Here is a 21,210-nt window from a genome sequence, read left to right on the forward strand (position 1 = left end):
CATACAAGATCTGGCTCATACTGTATCCTCCTTTTTCCAGGATGAGAATCAGTCTTCTGCAGTCTCCTGTGATGAGACTGAGATGCAAATTAACTGTGAGGAGCAAGCTGAGAGGAAACCAGTTGGTCATGTCACAACAACAAGAAGGAAGCGCAAGACAGTCCATGGAATCCCTAACTTCCAGGTGAATGGAACGATGCAAACTGAAGAGAAGCCACCATAACCAGCTTCCATTTTACCTTCCCTTATGAGCCAGATGGCTGGACACATACTATGTGCTGCACGCTCCTCACAAGTACAGACTTGTGTCTGCAGTACTCCCCACCATACCCCTGTCCCGAGCACTTGGGAAGAAATCACTAGTATTAAGTACAAATTAAATTAAATATCCATTAAAGGGGCTGCAGAGAGATGAGTGATTGCTCAGGGGTTAGGAAAGCTTGCTGCTATGGAGTTCAGATCCTAGTACCCATGTGAAGGCCAGGTGTGGTCTCATGCACACCTGTAACTTTAGCTCTGAGGGGAGTGGATACAGCATCTCTAGGGCTTGTTGGCTGCCAGTCTAACCCAAAAACAAGATCTCCAAGTTCAGTGAGCGATCCTGCCTCAAAGAAACAAAGAATAATAGAGAGCCCCCCCCCCCACACACACACACACAAATGCCCTCCTCTGGCATTCCTGCATTCATAGTGTGCATACCCGCACATACATACTTCCATGTGCAATTCATACAAAAGTATAATTCATACAAAAATTGATAGGATAAATGTGAGTGCTCATGTATTGTTCACATAGGTGGTCTGCAGTAAATATGAAAGAGCCACCAACCTGAAGTATAGTTTTAAGTTCTCTTTCTCAGTCTGCTGCTGGCCTGGTCATCATCCCGTGCTTAGTCTTTCAGTAGTGTGTGGTCAGGCTGAATAACTGGGGGCTTCCCTACTTGCTTTGATTACACTGATTTCATTCTTTTTTTTTTTCAAACATTTTTTAAGATTTATTCGTTTATATGAGTACTGTCTGCATGTTCCTCTGCCCACCAGAGGAGGGCATTGGATCCTATTACAGATGGTTGTGAGCCACCATGTGGAGGCTGGGACCTGAACTCAGGACCTCTGGAAGAGTAGCCAGTGCGCTTAACCGCTGAGCCATCTCTCCAGACCCCTGATTTTATTCTTGTACCTTATACAAATGAAACTTTTTTTCCAAGCATGAAGGTATACAACTCTAATCTCAATTCTGGGAGGCAGAGGCAAGAAGATCATGAGTTCAAGGACAACTGGTGCTACTAGTGAGACCCTGTCTCAACAGCAACAGAAATCAAAATTGATTCTCACCACATGAAATCATAATCCATCCCTCTCTCCCTCCCTCCTCCCTTCCCTCCATTCCTCTCTCTCTTTCTCTCTGACACAGCATCTCACTAACGGCCCGGGCTGGCCCAGTACTCATTATGTAAACTAGGCTCAGCTTAAAGGCATGCACCACCTTGCTTGGTCTCTTGGTGGGGGTGGTAGTTTTTGAACGAGAGTCCAACTCTCTAACCCCAGCTGGCCTTAAAGTCATGGTAATTTGTAACAAGTCTTTCTCTGTCTCACCAGCCAACTCCCAAATAATGACATGGAGAATTTTTATTAATTATGAAAGCTCAGCCTTAGCATAAGCTTGTCCCACTCACTCTTATAATTTAAATTAACCCATTTTTATTAATCTGTGTTTCAGCATATGGCTTTTACCTCTTCCATTCTGGATGCCTGACTCATTTGGCACCTCATAGCATCCTGCATGTCTCAATTCATCTCCTACTTCCTCTCTCTCTGCCTGGAGGTTCCACCTATACCTCTTGCCTAGCTATTGACTGTTTAGCTCTTTATTAAACCAATCACAGCAATATATCTTCACACAGTGTACAAATATCCCACAACAGTAATTCTCCTGCCTCAGCCCAAGTGTTGGGATTTCAGGTATGAACCAACATGCCTATCCTAATTTCTTAATTTTGTTTTGTAGTGCTTTTTCTTTTAATTTTTCTCAATTACCTTTTGGGTGGTAGGGAACAGAGTCTCACTATGCAACCCTGGCTGTTCTAGAACTCACTCTGTAGACCAGGCTGACCTTGAACTCACAGAGATCCACCTGCTTCTGCCTCCCAAGTGCTGGGATTAAAGATGTATGTCTTAGTTAGAGTTTCTATTGCTGTGAAGAGACACCATGACCTCACAATTGGGGCTAGCTTACAGTTTAAGAGGTTTAGTCTATCATCATCATGGTGGGATGTAGCGTGTGCAGGAGAAGAAGCTGAGAGTTCTACATCTTGATTCACAGGCAGCAGCAGGAGTCTGTGACACTGGATCTAGTCTGAGCATATAAGACCTCAAAGCCCATTCCCACAGTGACACACACACTTCCTCCAACAAAGCCACACTTCTTAATAGTGCCACCCCCTATGGGGGCCATTTTCTTTCAGACCATCGCGATGTGTGCCACTATGCCCAGCCTTAATAATTGTTTTTAAATTTACCTTTTTATTTTATGTGTATGACTGTTTTACTTGCTGTATATCATATGCCATGTGCATTCCTTGTACCCTTGGAGGCCAGAGAGGACATTCAGTTCCCCAGAACTGGAGTTACAGGTGATGGTGACCTGCCATGTGGTACTGGTAATCAAATCCAGGTTCTCTGGAAGAGCAGCCAGTGCCTTTAACCACTGTGCCATCTCTCCAGCCCCTTAATAACATTTTTAAAATGTATTTGTTGTGTTGGGAGGGAATGGATTGGGGCTGGGGTGCATGCCATGGCTTATATGTGGAGAGCATGTGGGTGGCTGGGGTACATGCTATGGCTTACATGTGGAGGGGATGTGGTGGGGCTGGGGTGCATGCCATGGCTTGGATGTGGGGCTGGGGTGCATGCCATGGCTTGGATGTGGGGCTGGGGTGCATGCCATGGCTTGGATGTGGGGGCTGAGATACATGCCATGGCTTGGATGTGGGGGCTGGGGTGCATGCCATGGCTTGGATGTGGGGGCTGGGGTGCATGCCATGGCTTGGATGTGGGGGCTGGGGTGCATGCCATGGCTTGGATGTGGGGCTGGGGTGCATGCCATGGCTTGGATGTGGGGGCTGGGGTGCATGCCATGGCTTGGATGTGGGGCTGGGGTGCATGCCATGGCTTGGATGTGGAAGTCAGAAGACAGCTTTCAGGATTGTTTTCTTCTTCTACCACGTGGGGCCTCAGGAATCAAACTTGGGTTCCTTTTGTATTTGATTTTGGATTAATTTGGGTTACTTCATGTTCAGCTTTTCCTATTGCTGCCATGTTTAGTCATGTGACCCCATGGATTAAGAAGCTATGTTTTAGTTTGTTATCCATAAAGGAACAAATCTTCTGTTCTTTCTAGTGGTCTCTAGTGTCTCCATTTTTGAAATTACAGTCTCAGAACACTGGGTCACACAAAACCACTCAGGAGTCTTATTCCTCTATTGTTCTTCTGACTGACCCCCACCCCCTACACACACACACCTTGATTTCATACCCCTTTTTCGGAACATAGCAATTGTTCTTTTGGGTTTTTTTCCTTTCACAATTTGTTGCAGGATCATTCTGAGATAAAAAGAAGTGATTGTACTACATTACAGAATCAAGAAAAGCAGGAAAATCAGGACCTCAAAACTACTACAAAAGTTCCTTCTCTGCCAGACCAGAGCCAAGAAGACGGGAGTGCGGCTTCCTCAGGAAAAAGGGAAGTCAACGGTATGCCAGCTAGTGTTTTCAAACTGAAATGGTCAGGGGGATCATGGGTATTAGTTTGTGAGGAATGCAAAGCAGGCAGTTTGAAAATCTAGAAACTGAGCCATGCATGGTGGCACACGCCTTTAATCCCAACATTCAGGAGGCAGAGGCAGGTCAATCTCTGAGTTTGAGGCCATTGTGATCTATGGAGTGAGTTTTAGGGCAACCAGAGCTGCTTATCAGAGAGAAGACCCTGTCACAAAAACCAACAAAACAACAGCAAAAACCAAAAAAACCCCTGAAAAACAAGAAAAGGAGCAGAAATAGATTGTTGTCTACATTTGGGAGCTGTAAATCTAAAGCCGAAGTGTCAATGAGCCATGCTTTTCTGAGGCACGGGGTACCTTCTTTGCTTCTTGTACCTTGTAATGGCTATGCCTGTCTGTGGTTCCGTGGCCTGATCCACATGCTCTGCTCTCTGCCTCTGTTTCCACATGACATCTGTCTTATTTATTTGGCTTGTGGTAGATCCTCAAACTCACTGCAGTCTTCCTGCCTCAGTCTTAAGGGTTCTGGGATTGATCTGAATCTGTTCTTCTAAAGACACTGCTCCTATTGGATTACTGCCTACCAAACAACCTCTGTCCGATTAAATATCTAGAGACCCAGTTCCTAAGTGGTTGACATCACAGCTGGTAGAGTTTGGGAACTAACTTATCTTTGGAGGACCACAGTTCACCATAGCCACACTTGGAACTTTCACGTGTTTTACAGTCAAAGCAAAACTTAGAAATAAATACAGAAGACCAATGAGTCATATTTAGCATTTGTTATCTGGTACTGGGACCAAACTCAGGAGCTTGAGCTGCTGCTCAAGTGCACAGTGACTGAGCTACATCCTTAGCCATGACTCCTATCCAGAGCAGAGTAGGAGGTTCCGGAGAGCTTGGGAAGGTCAATCTCTCCTGGTGACAGGAGAGCCATTTTCTTCTCTAACCTTTCTGCTTAGCTCAAGAATGATGCAACCACTGCCTGCTTCTTAGGCTGAGATGCTTACATGAGGCGGTGACACCCACTTTTCACATAGTGAATCCCTGTCTTTCTCAATCATGCACATCCCATCCCTTAATTCCAACATTTGGGTGACTGAGGAGGTGGCTAGTTCAAGGCTAGTCTGGTCCTCAAAATAAGTTCCAGGCCAGCCAGGGCTACATAGTGAGTGACTGTCCAAAAAGTAAATAAATAAAACAGGTTTTTCTTAAACTTTTTCAATGACAGGTTTTTGTTTGTTTTAAATTTTTTTATATACATTTTTAAAATTTATCCATTTTTTTGGTTTTTTTGAGACAGGGTTTCTCTGTGTAGTTTTGGTGCCTGTTCTGGATCTCGATCTGTAGATCAGGCTGGCCTTGAACTCACAGAGATCCACCTACCTCTGCCTCATGAATGCTGGGATTAAAGGCATGCACTACTACCACCAGGCGTCTCTGTGTTTCTTAAATAAGATAGTTCTTACACAATGTACAAAGAACATAAGTTCATATTCTATCATGCAACTAACATTTAAAAAACTATGACTTGTCTGTTGGGTATGGTGATGCACACTTGAATCCCAGCACTCAGAAGGCAGAAACAGACAGGTCTCTATGATCTCAAGGCCTTCCTGGTCTACATAGAGAGTTTCAGGCCAGCCAAGGCTACATAAAGAGACCTTGTCTTAAAAGGAGCAGCAGCTCCCCCTTGGTGTGTTTAGTTGAATAATGCCTGCCTTTACTAAAGGCTATTCAAACACTTCCTGCTCAACTGTGCCTCTCTGAAAGACCAAATAACAGTACATAGAAGCAGATAAAATAATTTACTCTTTTTTTGATTCTTTGTCTAGTATTTGTGGTACTAAAAATGGAACCCAGGGCCTTGCATTTGCTAGGCAAGTGCTCAAATACAGATGTTTCTTAGAAGCTTTTTATATCTGTGATTATCTAAGTTAATAGAGTTTAACAGAAATTTTTTTTTTTTTTATATGTGTGTATTTAGACAATAAAGATTCAAAGATGCCTTTGGGAAAAAAATCTCTATGCACGGATGGGTTTTCCAAACTTGGGAACAATAAAAAGACTGCAGCCACCACACCAAGTAAGTTTTGTACACAAAGAAGACAGTGGGTTGCCCTCCTTCAGATTCCTGTTGAGTAGGCAGTGGTTGGCAGCAGCTAAAATCTCCGGTATGGGGACCGGGGCTCATGTTCCACTGTTCTGGGTTCCTAGCTTTAGGATAGTGGGCACCTGACCCTCAGACTGTCTTTCTCAGTGGAAAGTGGCAATGGCTGTACTTAGGCTTCATGGGTTAGTATTTAACTTGAGAATACTCTTTCCACTGTTTAGTACCCAGCACATCCAATAGCACATAGCAAGGCTCCAGTAAATATCTGATGAAATATTATCTGTGAAATACTACATACATGCTATTTACTCAGAACTTGGGAGTTAGAAACTAGGTTACATGGTTTTGGACCAGCCTGATGTATAGTGTGACTTTCTGTCTCAATAGCAAAAAACAAACAAACAAACAAAAGAACAACAGTTTTTTCATCTGCCTTACGGTTCTTGACACATAGATTATTATATATTTATAACAGAAGACTGTTTGTCATATATTAGAAATTCAATAATGAGGGATGGAGAGATGGTTTAGAGGTTCAGAGCACTTGCTGCTCCTTCAGAGAACTTAAGTTCAGTTCCCAGCACCTACATAGTGGCTACAGCCATCCATAACTCCAGTTCCAGGGGATCCGACTTCCTTTTCTGATCCTGAGCACCAAGTATACACATAACACACATACATATGTGCAGGCAAGCCTTCATACCTATAAAATAAAGTAAATTTGAAAAAAGAAAAAGTTCAGTAATGGAATAGCCTAGGGTAGATTTGGCAAACCATTCCCTCCTGACCTTTATTAGTTTTAAATCCTCTGAGCTAAAGTTTTTGCCTTTTGCATTTTTTGAGAACGGGTCTCAATGTAGCCCAGGAGGCCACAAACTTGATGTGTATCCAAAGCTGACTTGGAATTTTTTAGCTTGTCTCTTCCTGCCCTGTGCTTTGTTTATAGGCATGTGCCACCACACTCAGCTTGACTTTCAATTTTTTAAAAAATAATTTATTTTTATTTTATGTACACTGGTGTTTTGCCTACTTGTGTGGCCGTAAGTTTCTCTGGTCCCACCCAACCCTGTGGTCCCGAGTTTTTCCAGTCCTGCCTGGCCCCACTGTCCCGAAGCCACTTATAAAATAATCACTCAGAGGCTTAATATTAATTACAAATTATATGGCCTGTGGGTCAGTTTCTTGCTAGCTAGCTCTTATAACTTAACTCAACCCATTCCTAATAATCTACATTACCAGTCTGCTGGCACCTTGTTGCTCCTTCAGTGGCAGACTGGCATCTGCCCCACTCTCCTTTCTCCTCCTCTCTCTCCAGTTGGAATGTACTGCCTCACCTTATTCTGCCTCACCATTGGCCAAACAGCTTTATTTATCAACCAATCAGAGCAACACATATTCACAGCCTACAGAAAGATATCCCACAGCATACATGTATGTTTGTGTAAGGGTGTCAGATCTTGGAGTTAGATAGTTGTGAGCTGCCATGTGGGTGCTGGGAATTGAACCTGGGTCCTCTGGAAGAGCAGTCAGTGCTCTTTAACCACTGAGCCATCTGTCCAGCCCAGCTTTCAAGTTTTTAAAGGGATTAAAATAAAATGAGACAGAAACCATACTAGCCTAACATATTTGTTGTTTGACCCTTCACAGAAGTCTTTAGCCTAGTGCTTTCTCAGTGTATAAATTGTCAGTTTTCAGAGGCGAGAGAAGTTGTATCTCAAATAGTAGACCATGTGCTTTCCATGCAGGAGGCCCTGTATTTCAGTCCCCATCACGCACATGCACACACACACACACACACACACACACACACACACACACACACACACACACACAAGCACGGGCCATTTTGTAATGATTAAATAAAGCCCTTTAACTAACTGAGGTGGAGGAAGACAAATTTCTTGTTCTCCAAACCAACATGTCAGGGAACTAGCCAGTGGAGATGTGAATGCTTGATGATTTCTAAGATGAACATGCTTTCCCCAGAGTTTCCAAAAGTTGTGTGTTCTAGAATTGTGTTTTAGTCAAGATGACATTAAGTTGAATGTCAGGAAAGTAAAGAGAACAAATGTTGATAAAAACACAGAGAAGGTTAAAAATGGATTTTTATCTTACTACTTTTCATATTGTGATACATTCTAGACTTTAAGAGGCTTCATGAGGCTCGTTTTAAGAAAATGGAATCCATTGATGAATATATTGTGAGAAAAAAGAAACACTTTAAAGAACACAATTCACTTAATGAACTAAAGGTATGCAGACAAAATGCATGTTGTTTTTTTTTTAAAATATATTTTACTTTATTTTGTGTGTATGAGTGTTTTGCCTACATGTAAATATGTATACCATGTACCTGCCTGGTGCCCATGGAGGTGCCCAGTCGGGGTTGGATCCTCTAGAATAGGAGTTACAGGCGGTTGTGAGCTGCCATGTGGGTGCTGGGAATTAAACCCAAGTCCTCTGGAAGAGCATCTAGTGCTCTTAACCACTGAGTCATCTCTTCAGTCCTTTCTTCTTCTCCTCCTCCTCCTCCTCCTTCTTCTTCTTCTTCTTCTTTTTCTTTTCTTATTTCAAGACAGACTCTCACTATGTAGCTCTTGCTGTTTTACAGCTCACTATGTAAGCCAGGTTGGCCTCAGACTCACAGAGACCCACCTGCCTCTACCTTCCCAGTGCTGGGATTACAGGTGTGCGCCACTGTTCCCGGTTTCTTGTTAATTGTTAAAATTCATGTTCTCAGACCAAACTACTTGTTGTCTGCCTTTTTGTTGTGTAGTCAAGACTATGTTGCGGAATATTACTTTAACTATGTAAAGATGTGTTACATTTGTTTCTGCTGCAGTTGTGTAGTGATGTCAAGGTGTGTTACATTTGTTTCCCCTTGCCTGCATACGGCACTTAATTGTACTAATGAAAAGCTGAATGGCCAATGGGTAGGCAGAGGAGGGATAGGCGGGGATGGCGGGCAGACAGAATAAGAACAAGGAGGAATCTAGGCTTGAGAGCGAAGAGAGAAAGGAAGAAAGAAAGGGAGAGGAGGGGGCCAGCCAGGCAGCTGCCAGCCAGGCAGCTGCCAGCCAGGCAGACATGGAGGAAGCAGGAAAGTAGAACATACAGAATAAAAGAAAGGTAAAAAGCCTAAGGCAAAACGTAGATGAAGAGAAACAGGTTAAAATAAGTTATAAGAGCTGGTGGGACAAGCATAAGATAAGGCTGAGCTTAATAACTAATAACTTAATGATTTAATTATTAATGACTTAGTAACTAATAGTAAGTCTCCATGCCATGATTTGGCAGCTGGTTATCCAAAAAACCTGCTATCAGGCTGTTTTTAAATTGTCAGTGACCCTCCTGTCTCAGCATCCTAAGTAGTAGGATTTTAGGCATGAGCAACCACACCTAGCAAAGTTTCAATTTAACACTATGGAGAATATAGCTATAATCATATGACTGTATTTGTGAATGGACTTATCTGGGTTTGACACATCTTTCTTAAAATTGCTTCCTCCTGCCCTCAGAAATTTAAAAACCTTCCAAGTAAAACTGTATCCTGCCATCTCGTGGCTCATGCCTTTAACCCAGTATTTAGAAGGTGGAGACAGGCAGGTGAGTGAGGCCATCATGAAGCCAGGTGGTGGTGGTGCACACCTTTAATCCCAGCAATCTGGGAGGCAGAGCCAGGTGGATCTCTGTGAGTTTGAGGCCAGCCTGGTCTACAAAGTGAGTTCCAGGACAGGCACCAAAACTACACAGAGAAACCTTGTCTTGAAAAACCAAAAAAAGAAAAAAGAAAAGAAAATATTATGTGTCTGTATACACACAAATAATACACACACACACACACACACACACACACACACACACACACACACACACAAGAGTTCAGGTGCCCATGGAGGCCAAAAATAGGATTTTATGTAGTCTACACTAGCCTTGAAATGTCTCTGGATGAACTTCTGACCTTCTTGCCTCCACCTTCCAAGTGGTGGGATTACAGGGATGTACCTCCCCACCTGATTTAAGAACAAGCTCTTACTTTGGAAATTCTATTGTGTGTGTATGTGTGTGTACGCCGAGGCCAGAGGACCATTTGTGAGAGTTGATTCTTTCCTCTCTCATGTGGGCTGTGGGATGGAATGCATGTCATCGGACTTCTGCCTTTACCGCTAAGATAACTCGCTGGCCTGAAACCAAGACTTAAAATGGTGCTTTTTCTTCCTTTCAAAAGCAGCTTGAGAAAAAAGGGATAGTGACCCCCGTTCCAGCAAGAGGAAGATTCTCTGCACCCTATACTCCTGCCAGGCAGCAGTTCTCACAAGACCGGGCCCATGGCCCTGAAAGTCTGAAGGGGTCAGACAAACACTCTGTGCTTTCAGCAACTAAAATGAATGTCAGGTAAAGAGATTTTTTAAGAGATTGTGTAGGTGTGTATACTCACATGCACACTGGGGTTTAAATCCAGGGCCTTGGGTATGCTAGACCAGGGCTCTACCAGTGTTCAGATATGCGTGTGTGTGTGTGTGTGTGTGTGTGTGTGTGTGTGTGTGTGTGTTTGTGTGTTTGTGTGTATGTAGGTTTGTTGGCTAGTGGACAACCTCCAGTCATTGGCCAACACAAGAATATCAGAAAAACACAAACATATTTTATTATCATTAAAGACTTATTATTTGATTTGTGTGAGCATTTGACTACATGTATGTATAGCACTTGGGTGCCTTGTGCTCCCAGAGGCCAGCCAGGAGGTGTCAGATCCCCTGAAACTGGAATCACAAACGGTTGTGGGAGCTGGGAACTGAACCTGGGTCCTCCATATGTGCATCGAATGCTCTGAGCTCCTAAGCTATCTTTCCAGCCCCTCAAAACTTATTTTACAAATAATGGAGGTTGTCAAAAACATGTCTTTTGTGTGAGAGAGGTTGATTCACGTAGCAAGTATTTACTGAGGCTCCTGTGCCACCTGGTGATGGTCCAGTGGTTTCACTTACATCTTAACCTTGGTGACCCTTGGTACAGGTACCCACATCTTTCTCTCCATTGTTGCTTTAGGTTTTCAGCTGCTACTAAAGATAATGAACATAAGTACTCACTGACCAAGACTCCGGCCAGAAAGTCTCCACGTGTGACCCTACCTGGGAGTGCTTCAAAAGACCAGGCTGTGTTCAGGACACCCAAGTTAAAAACCACTGAGAGGAAGTCTACTGCTGCAGGTAAAAAAAAAAAAAAAAAAAAAAAAAAAAAAAAAGAGGTTTTAACTTTAAACCTGAACTTCTGAACTAAGCGCGTCTCTTTCTCTAAAGTCTCTTCACATGTGTATAATCAAGTACAAAAAGTCATAGCACGTTTTCCATTTACACTGGTGAAGGAAACACCAGAGATGTAAGCTATAAACTCACATGCCTGCTGCACACACCAAGACTCTCCTTCGAATCCCTTGAAAACGTCAGGCTGGTAGCGGGCTCCTGGCCCAGAACCATCCATTGTTTCAGACTGGAGGAGAGGTCATTGGTGTGAGACTCAGGGCCTCTCATGGGTCATGACCTAACTGAATAGGGAAAAGGAAAATCAAATTCAAGGGCCCAGGGCTAAGAGAGGCTTAGTGAATAAAAGCACTTATCTTCTAAACATGGGACCTGAGTTCAGTTCCTAGACCCTTTGTCTAATAACAGAAAGCTGGATGTGTTGACTTGCCTATTATAATCCAGTGCCAGGGAGACTTAGATAATGGCTCTCTGAAGTTCACCAATGGGTGAGAACCAGGCCATTGTGAGAGACAATGGGTGGTACCTGACCTCAAACTGTGTGCTTGCTCTCTTTGTGTCTGTCTGTCTCTCTCTCTCTTTCTCTCTCTCTTTCTCTCTCTCTCTCTCTCTCACACACACACACACACACACACTCACTCACAGAGTGCAGAGATGAGAAGAGTAAGTTCACAGAATTCTCCCCTTAAATGACCTCTCATCTGGCCCAGTAAACATTCTGCTTGGCGCTCTAAACAGGAAGAACTAGCCTGGGCAGGGGTGATCAGAAAAAATTGGTTAGTAGCTACGTCTGTGTCATTTTACAAAGCGCTCAGGCCTGAACAGCACCTACCTCACAATAACAAGAGGGTTTACCATTGCTCAGAGATAAAGACATGAGGCCTGACTCGTCCTGAGTGCTCTCTGCTAAGGAACTCAGGGGCTCAGTAAAATGAGATGCTATTTTGTGCCCCAACCCCCATTATTAGATTTGATTTTACATGGATAAAATTTAACTCTGACTTTTTTTCCTGTGACTTTTTCACTCAACAAAATATTTCAAGATTCAAACATGTTTAGTTATTTTTATGGTATTTCAATAATAGGGATCTGTTTCAGTTTATCCCCCAAAGACATATAGGTTCCTCCAGAACACATCATAAGCTGTGGAAGCATACGAATTTGTTCTCGACACAGGATCGAGACTAGTGTACAGCACCTCACAACAGTCCTCCTGCCTCAGCTTTCTGAGTGCTTGGGTTCTAAATGAGCTGGCTTAATTAATTAATTTTTTAAGATTAACTTCTTTTGGTTATGTGTATATAACTGTGGGTAGGTATGAGCACATGAGTACAGGTGCCCATAGAGACTAAAAGTTATCAGCTTTCCCTGGAGCTAGAGTTACAGGTAGTTGTGAACCACCTGATGTGGGTGCTGGGAATTGAACTCAGGTCCTGGAAAAACAGTGCATGCTCCAAACCACTCTAACCCTCTATTCATTTTTTTCATTTCCTTTCTGAGACAGGGTCTTGTGTAGCTGAGGCTGGCTTGAACTCCCGCCTTCCTGCCTTCACCTTTCAAGTGCTACAGTTAGAGTCATGCCCTGTCACTCCCCATGATGGCTATCAGCTTTTCTCTTTTTTATTTAAAAAAAAAAAAAAAAAAAAAAGATCAAGTATGTATGTGTATGCACATGCATGTGTGCCAGAGCACACATCTGGAGGTCAGAGGTCAGCTTGTGGGCCTCCGTTTCCCTTACCACCATGTGGGTTTCCAGGACCAAATTCAGGTGGTTAGGCTTCATCAGAAGCACCTTATCTGTTGGGCCATTTCCCCAGCCCCCGCTACTCCCAGATGACCCTAGAAGATGTTGAACCATTCAGAATATTTAGGGGCTGCTAACTGGGGAACAGACCTTAGTAGTTATGTTTATACCCCTTCTTTCCTGCCTTTGAGCCCAACATCTACATCACATGACCCGTATGGATTAATCAGCATGTTATAATAAACTACCAAGGGCTGAGTGGCTCATAACAAAAGAAATGTCTTAGCTCTGGAGGCTAGATCGGGATTGGGACCTAGTAAAGGCCCTTCAACTACCAAGCTGCTGGTGTCCAGTCACACACTGAAATGGCAAACTAAGTGTCTTAGTCCCTGTCCTGTTGCTGGGAAGAGACGCCATGACCAAGGCAACTTATAAAGAAAGCATTTAACTGGGGACTTGCTTACAGTTTCATCTCGGCAGGGAGCATGGCCGCACCCGAGCATGGTGATTGGGAAAGAGCGGAGAACTCCACAGTCTGAGCAGCAGGCAGAGGCAGGGCCTGGCCCGGGCTTTTGATATCAAAGCCCACTCTCAGTGACGCACTTCCTCCAATAAAGCCACACTTCCTAATCCTTCTCGGCCTATCAGGGAGTTCCACTCCCTGGTGAAGCTTTCAGATACAGGAGTCTGTATTGAATCCTTATTCAACCTCCACCCTGAACTAGGATACACTGGAGGGATTCTTTATAATGCACTAATCCCATTCATGGGGAATGATTCTTCTCAAGATTCCATTTCATCATGGGAATGAAAGATGGGAACAAAAACATTTCATCCATAATGTAGATATTTTTAAATGGTAAAATGATACTTTGATAAGAACCTGTTATTTGGGGAGCTGGAGAGATGGCTCAGCAGTTAGGAGTACTTGCTGCTCTTCAGAGGACCTGGATTCATTTCCCAGCACCCATGTGACAGCTCACACTGTGACTCCAGTTCCAAGTGATCCAATATCCCTCTTAAGTCCCTGGGCACAGGCATGTGTGGTACACAGACATGCAGGCAGAATACTCCTACACATAAAACGAGTCTAAGAAATAAAGTTTTAAGCTGTGTAATTTTTTTTTGTTTAAATAATTAAGTTCTAGCTGGGCATGGTGGTGCACACCTTTAATCCCAGCCCTGGAGGGAGGGGACATGCAGAGGCAGGTGGTTGAGGACAGCCTGGTCTACAGAGCGAGTTCCAGGACAGCCAAGACTGTTTCACAGAAAAACTCTGTCCCAAAAAGACCAAAAACAAAAACAAAAGAAGAAATGAAGTTCTTTGGTGTTCTGCTTTTTCAGTTCTTACCCCATTCCAGTGGTCAGCTGAAGCAGCACAGACTCCAAGCTCCAGTAAGAAGCCGGTGTTTGATCTCCAGGCAAGCTTGTCTCGTCCCCTCACCTACAAGCCACACAAAGGTATGTGGAATTGTCTGGAAGGACAAGGCTGGTAGAAGACTTTCAACAGTTCTGCATCAAAAGATATCAAAAGGCTGGAGGGTGTGTGTGTGTGTGTGTGTGTGTGTGTGTGTGTGTGTGTGTGTGTGTGAGGTATTATAATATATATAGCAGTAAAGTGCTTCCTGGCGGGCATGAGACTGAATTTGATCCCTGAACACTACAAAACAAGAGAAAAAAATGCTCTATGACTTGGAAGAAGTCCTAGAAATTTCTGGCCCTCCTTCCACATGAATCCCTGACTTAAAAGATTTTCCACTGAGCAAAAACCAACTGACCTGCTTACACATTTGTTAACCAGGAGTATGACTTGTAACAGATTGGTGTCAGCCTGAAGGTAGCCTGTGTAGCTTTTTATCTCTGCCTGTTACAGACAGGTATATAAATACCCGCTTGAGTTTCTGCTCCTTTGTTTTGAGACAGGGCTTCAATTTTTTTTTTCTTTCTTTTTTTTGGTTTTTCGAGACGGTTTCTCTGTGTAGCTTTGGCGCCTTTCCTGGATCTCACTCTGTAGACCAGGCTGGCCTCAAACTCAGAGATCTGCCTGCCTCTGCCTCCCGAGTGCTGCTCCCACTGCCCGGCTTCTTAGCAATTTTAAAGTGTATATCAGATCGACTTTATTTTGGGTATGCGGTTGTTGTTGTTTGATCTTTGTTGTGGTGTTTTGTTCTAAAAGACAGGGTTTGTTGTGCCTTACATTTGGGGGTGGCTCCAGTTCATCTGGTGGCAAAGGCCATGTGGCAGAGCATGAGGCTGACCATCCATCACATGTGTGTCATAGCAGTTCCAGGCGGACAGTTCGTGGCAGGAAGCCAGCAGCAGGAGCAGACCAGCCTGTCACACTGCACTGGCTGGAAGCAGAGAGTTTTGTATTCTGAGTCTCACTGTGTAGCACAAGCCAATCTGGAACTCTCTCTTTATCCCTTTGTGCCCTTGGACTCATGGCCTTTCTTTTCTTTCAGCCTCCTAAGGTGTGGAATAACTAGTGTTAGCCGCCATGCCTAGCTATAAAGTGCACAGTAACCACACAGGTGGCATACACTCACACACACATAGACAAATAATTAGAAACATCTTTAAAACCTTAAAAATATGAAATGATTTTTTAAAAATTCTATTAAACATAATACTTATACAATTTTAAGATAAATTATTTGGTTGTAATTGTTTTATTCAGTGTGATGTGTAATTAGATTAACAACAGATTTAATTATTAGTATTTGTTTAGATTTTTTAAGTATTATTGTACTGTCTGTCTGTGTGCATGTGAGTGTAGTTGTCTAGGGAGGCAGAAGGTATCCAATACCCTGGAACTGGAGTTACAGGGATTGTAAGCCACGTGACATGGGGGCTGAGAACGGAACTTGGGTCCTGTGTAAGAGCAGTAAGCACTCTTAACCACTGAGCATCGCTGTAGCCCCCCGTATTAGGGCTTTTCCCTCATGGCTGCCTCAGAGTTAAAAAAGAAGACAGCAGGGCCAGCATGGCGCCTCAGCAGGTGAAGCCACCAAACTGACAGCCTGAGTTTGCAGTTCCTAGGACCACACGGTGGAAGGAGAGAGGCAGCCATTGTCTGTTGACCCCCACATGCCAGGGCATGTACACAGAAATACATGTAAATGGCGGCTACATGACCCAGGCCGCTGAGCCGCTGCGTGGGCAGAGTGCGTGCTGCATAGACCTGACCATCTTAGGTTCTGTCTGCAGAACTCTTGGTGGAGAAGGAGAGAGCCAGCTCTCCAAAGTTGCCCTCTGACCTTTGTACTCACACTCATACAAACACAATAATAATAAAAGGTTTTTATTAAAACACACTTTTATTTTTTGAGAAATAATATGATTCACGTCTGGAATGTAAAATCAAGATACATTAAAATGTTGGTAGGCAGTTAGCCAAAAAGACAGAGACAACAGAGTTGTGAATAAAAGAATCTTAGCACTGTCCTTTTCCTAACCTAGGAAAGCTGAAACCTTGGGGTCAATCTAAAGAGAATAGTTCTCTGAATGAGTGTGTCAGCAGAGTTAGCCTGCACAGGAAAACCTACAAACAGCCTCATCTCCACACCAGGTGAGTACATCATTATCTCATATTCCAAATGTTCTAATTTCAGAAGACAGTGTACCAAAGCATGTCAGGGACAGAATCATAGTAGTGACAGAAGTGGAATATTCCATTCTATTCTATGTTGATTTAACCAAATGCTTGCAATTAGACTTTCTACAGACAACAGTTTATTTTGATCTACAGTTCTGGAAGTCCAGGGTGCTGGTGGAATCATGCTATATCACAAGATGGCAAATGGTATAAGTACACTTGAGAGTCAGGAGAATGTGTGGACTAGGCAGAGGGAAAGTGTTCTGCTGTCTTGTTAACAGCCTCCTCCTAAAGAGCTAGCTCATTCCTCAGGCTTGGCATTAATCACTTTCAAGGGTGGTACCCATAACCTAAAAGTGAGCTGGGGGGTGCTGGGTGGTGGTGGTACATGCCTTTAATCCCAGCACTCAGGAGGCAGAGTCAGGCGGGTCTCTGTAAGTTCGAGGCCAGCCTGGTCTACAGAGCAAGATCCAGGACAGGCACCAAAACTACACAGAGAAACCCTGTCTCAAAAAAAACAGCAAACAAAAAAAAAGTAAGCTAGGGGCCTGGAATACATGATAACTTTTTTTTTTTTTTTTTGAGACAGGGTTCTCTGTATAGCTCTGGCTGTCCTGAAACTATGTAGACTAGGCTGGCCTCAAACTCAAGAGATCTATCTGCCTCTGCCTCCCAAGCACTGGGACTAAAAGCATGCGCCAATGATAGCCTATTTAAAAATGTAAATTTTGTCAAGTATTTTCAGCTCTACAAAATGGATTCCAAACTGGGTTTGCAATGCACCCTGAATACTGCTTCATGTTTCTGTGGGGCCTGTCTTCCCAACAGCACATGTAACTATCTCTGCAGACACCAGTGCTCAAGTATGGCCAGGTATCAATTCTCCACTCCCAAGCAAACTAGGCATGTAAGGAGTGAAGTCCCACACAGATCCAAGCCAAGCATGGGCCTGCGAGGCTCCCTTCTGTGGGCTGGGCTGCACTTGGTCTTGGCTGGATCAGATTACCGCCTGGACTGTCTCCATACAGGTTGCCTATCATCCACCTTTTGCCTATATCCTTTTCCACCAAGACCTTTTACTACGTGTAAGATAACATCATGAGCCTGGAGGTTTTTTCTTGTCTCTAGTCAGTGAACCCTAGTTCTAGTACTGTGGCCAAACTCTTATGTTTGACTTCTAGGAATAAGACTTCTCATTTACAACTAACTTTTGAAGTACAGGCACTGAATTCATTCACCGAGGTGTCCTCTGGGTCTTGCTCCATGTGTGACTTTAGAATGCTGTTACCCTAGCAACCTGCAGCCTTTGCACACAGTGCTGACAAACGTTGCAGCTGGTGGGTAGAGCCCAGTTCCTGGCAGACGTCTGTTCCATGAGTGTGCCAGGGGCCATTTAACTAGATGCTAGGTCAGCAGCATGTTCTTTAGTGTCTGTAAGGCTAACGTGGAGCCTGTCTGTCCTCTTAGGGAAGAACAACGGAAGAAACATGAGCAAGAACGAAAGGAGAGGAAGGCAAAGGTCTTGGAAGCTCGAAGAAACCTGGTTCCGACCAAAGCCCAGTGATGCTGTCCAGTCTTTCCTTCTGATTTGTTTTCCTTCTCTTGGTGTTTTTATACTCTCCTCTACCTTAGTCCAAAGCTTTTTCTACCATAACTGTCCTAATTTGTGGAGTGTCTGCTCTTCATGTGCTATACCTCTGAAAATACATTCTCATCCTAAAATTCACAACTAAAGTGGTTTTCACCTAATGTCCTATAAAACTCTGCTTTTTAAAGTCCTGTCCTTGGGGTTCTTGACAGGTTTTCCATGTCAAGGTCCTGCTAGTTCTAACAGGGACGACCTGCATCCTTTCCTGGACAAGAGCACTTCCCACATGGCAGCAAGCCATAGCAGAAGCTTAGCATGAGACTCTAAGTGAGATCAAGTTCACAGGAAAAGGGAGGCTGGAGAGGCCACCTTTTTGTTCACTAGTCTGGAAAATCTAATAATCTTATTGATTTGGCTATGAATCAATATTTTATCAAGGTAAAAACATGTTTTAGCTTATAGGAGCCTTGTTCAGATCATTTCATGTAATTGCCAACTGTCACTCATATTTTTAAAACAGAATTCTTTGTCTCTACTTGTTAAATAAAAGCCACAGGGCAGAGGGTGTGCCTCAGTTGTACAGCACTTGTCTACCACACATTGGACCCTGGATTTGACCTGTTACCATCGAAGACAAAACAGTCGCTGCTATACGAGTTGCCATGTCTGTCAGACTTAACCCTTACTAGCTGTAAGGGAGAGGAGAGCAGCTAGACATAGCTGTAGTTCTTTGCTCTGCCACACAGAGATGCTGAGTTGTGTGTAATGCTTATGGTTTTCATAAATAAAAATGTTTTCACTGGGATAGGTTCATTCTTTTTAAATGTAAGTTGCCCAGGACTGAGGTGGCCACTGAAGGTCAGTAAGTACTTACACATCCTCCCCACCCACTTCTCTTCCACAACAAACTTTTTTCTTGAAACAGGGTCTTGGGTAGCTCAGACTCATTTTGTATCTGAGGATGACCTTGAACTCCTGATCCTCTTGTCTCTACCTCCCAAGTACATGCTGAGTTAGGTGTATACCACCATCCCTGGCTGTAAAGAAGTGTTTTTCTCTTTCCCTTTCTTATTGGGTTTTAAATCTAAGGCCTTGCACTTGTTACTAGAAATAGTAAGATAACAAGGTAAATAGCCAACAGTTCTATTTATATGTACTAGAAATTCATAAAGCTGAGCTGAGTGTGGTGGCATAAACCTATAATCTAGTACTCAGGAAGTAGAGGCAGAAGGATCAGAAGCTCACTGCCTGCCTTAGCTACAGGAGCCCGTTTCAAAAATAAACTATAGTACTAGGTGGGATGGCTTGGTGGCAGGGCTCTTGCCTAGTATGCATAGGGTTCTGGGTTTGATTTCCAGTACCAGAAGTGTGCAGGGGGTGGGGTGGGGGAGATACGACCCTTAAGGTGGGAGGGATGGCCCAGTTGTTAAGGGCATGTACTAACAACTCTTGCAAAGGACTCAAGTTCAGTGTTTAGCACCCAAGTCAGCCAGCTTATAACTGCCTATAACTCTACCTAAAGGGGATCTCATACCCTTCTCTAGCCTTCATGAACATCAGGACTCATGTGCATATACCCACACACATACACATAATTTTAAAAATTAAATCTTTTTGGTATTTCAAGACAGAGTTTCTCTGTATTAACAGCCCTAGCTATCCTGAAACTCACTTTGTAGACCAGGCTGGCCTCAAACTCACAGAGATCCACCTGCCTCTGCCTCCCGAGTGCTGGGATTAAAAGCGTGTGCCACCATCACCTGGCCTAAAAATTAAATCTTACAAAAAAAAAATAAACTGGTGTCTTATTTTACTTTTTGATTGCTGTGACAAAACCCGGTGACCAAGGCTCCTTAGAAAGTGCTTGATTTGAGCTGAACTGACTGGCGCCTGTGGAGGCCAGAAGAGAGCTTCAGTGCCCCTAGAACTCCAGTTCCAGTGCTTGTGGGTGCTGGGAACAGGACCTGGGTTCTCTGTCAGAGCAGCCAGGGGTCTCACCGACTGAGCCATCGCTGTAGCCCACGCTGTGACATTTTAAATGAATGGGACCCATGAGCAACCAGTCTATCGCCTATGAGCAACAGTTATATGAGAAGCCCCTGAATGTATAAACTAAGTTCATGTCTTTGGAAGGCAAGCTCTCTACACGACTATTCCATTTTCCAGGGATGGCCATGGCATATTTATTCAGCAGACTCCTTTCCTCAAAGCTCAGTTTAGAAACAGAAGGGCAGAGTGGATAAGATCAACCACAGTTGCCCTAGAGGTGCCTTATTTGAAACTGCTTCCTTAAGTAAGACGTGCTCCTACAGGAACTTTCCTGGCAAATGCATTCCTTACACTGTGCCTTTGTTAGCTACACCCCAGCCCTGGTTTCATGCTGGGTTCCCCCTTACCTGCTCTCTCTTAGAGACAGCATTTAACCTCACCTCATCCCATCCCCCAAAACATGTACCAACATGCATTGCCATCAGCCTGTGGTGGTGCATGCCTTTAATCCCAGCACTCGGGAGGCAGAGGCAGGTGGATCCCTGTGAGTTCGAGGCCAGCCTGGTCTACAGAGTGAGTTCCAAGATAGCCAGAGCAACAGAGAAACCCTGTCTCGAAAAACGAGAGAAAAAAAGTGCTCATGTGGGGAAGGGAACGTAGCTCATGTTTGCCTAGAATACATGAGGCCCTGGGTTCAATTTCAGTTCCCAGTGTAAGTGTTACAGCTTCTAAGGGAAAGGTATCCTGGCAGTCAGGAGCCCAGGAATACCTACAGCTCTGTTCCAGCATGGGATTGGATCCCCAGCAGTGTCAACGGTCCTTGCTCCAGGAAAGGTTTCTCTAAGGCAAGCCTAACAGTTCTGCTCCAGCAGGGGAGGGTTTCCCTGGTGAGGTTTGTTACAGCTCTGCTCTGCTCCAGGGAAAGAAAGTCATTGCTACAAACCTCACTGGAGATTTATTGGGAGGGAGGAATCCAGAAGAGTGGCTGCCTCTGCCAGGGTAGAGAAAGGGCAGCCCCAAACTGACCAGGTACAGGGCTTATATAGGATTTCTTAGGGGCAGAGCTTTCCAAGGTAGAGATTTTCAGGGTATGGATTGGTAGGATTTCAATTCCTGAGTTTGGGACAAACTCAGAGATTGGTTGG

At 44.0% G+C, this 21,210-nt stretch overlaps 1 protein-coding gene across 4 annotated transcripts in view; it reads left to right on the plus strand.

Moving 5' to 3' along the window:
- Nusap1 (nucleolar and spindle associated protein 1) overlaps positions 1–18,881 on the plus strand; it is a 24,698-nt gene extending 5,817 nt beyond the window's left edge. Inside the window, exons 3-11 of one of the 4 annotated variants that reach the window (XM_042275981.2) lie at positions 41–184; positions 3,638–3,752; positions 5,766–5,864; positions 8,034–8,143; positions 10,120–10,286; positions 10,938–11,098; positions 14,238–14,354; positions 16,353–16,461; positions 17,956–18,881. In XM_042275981.2, the coding sequence (XP_042131915.2) occupies positions 41–184; positions 3,638–3,752; positions 5,766–5,864; positions 8,034–8,143; positions 10,120–10,286; positions 10,938–11,098; positions 14,238–14,354; positions 16,353–16,461; positions 17,956–18,052 (1,119 nt within the window). In that variant the 3' untranslated portion in view covers positions 18,053–18,881. Of the gene's footprint in view, positions 1–40; positions 185–3,595; positions 3,753–5,765; positions 5,865–8,033; positions 8,144–10,119; positions 10,287–10,937; positions 11,099–14,237; positions 14,355–16,352; positions 16,462–17,955 lie in introns of all 4 variants that reach the window. The other 3 variants (XM_006991257.4, XM_076570383.1, XM_006991258.4) reach the window with 3 other exon arrangements.
- Positions 18,882–21,210: the final 2,329 nt, after the last annotated feature.

Source organism: Peromyscus maniculatus, chromosome 4 (assembly GCF_049852395.1).
Source record: "Peromyscus maniculatus bairdii isolate BWxNUB_F1_BW_parent chromosome 4, HU_Pman_BW_mat_3.1, whole genome shotgun sequence".
In the NCBI taxonomy this organism is placed as follows: domain Eukaryota; kingdom Metazoa; phylum Chordata; class Mammalia; order Rodentia; family Cricetidae; genus Peromyscus; species Peromyscus maniculatus.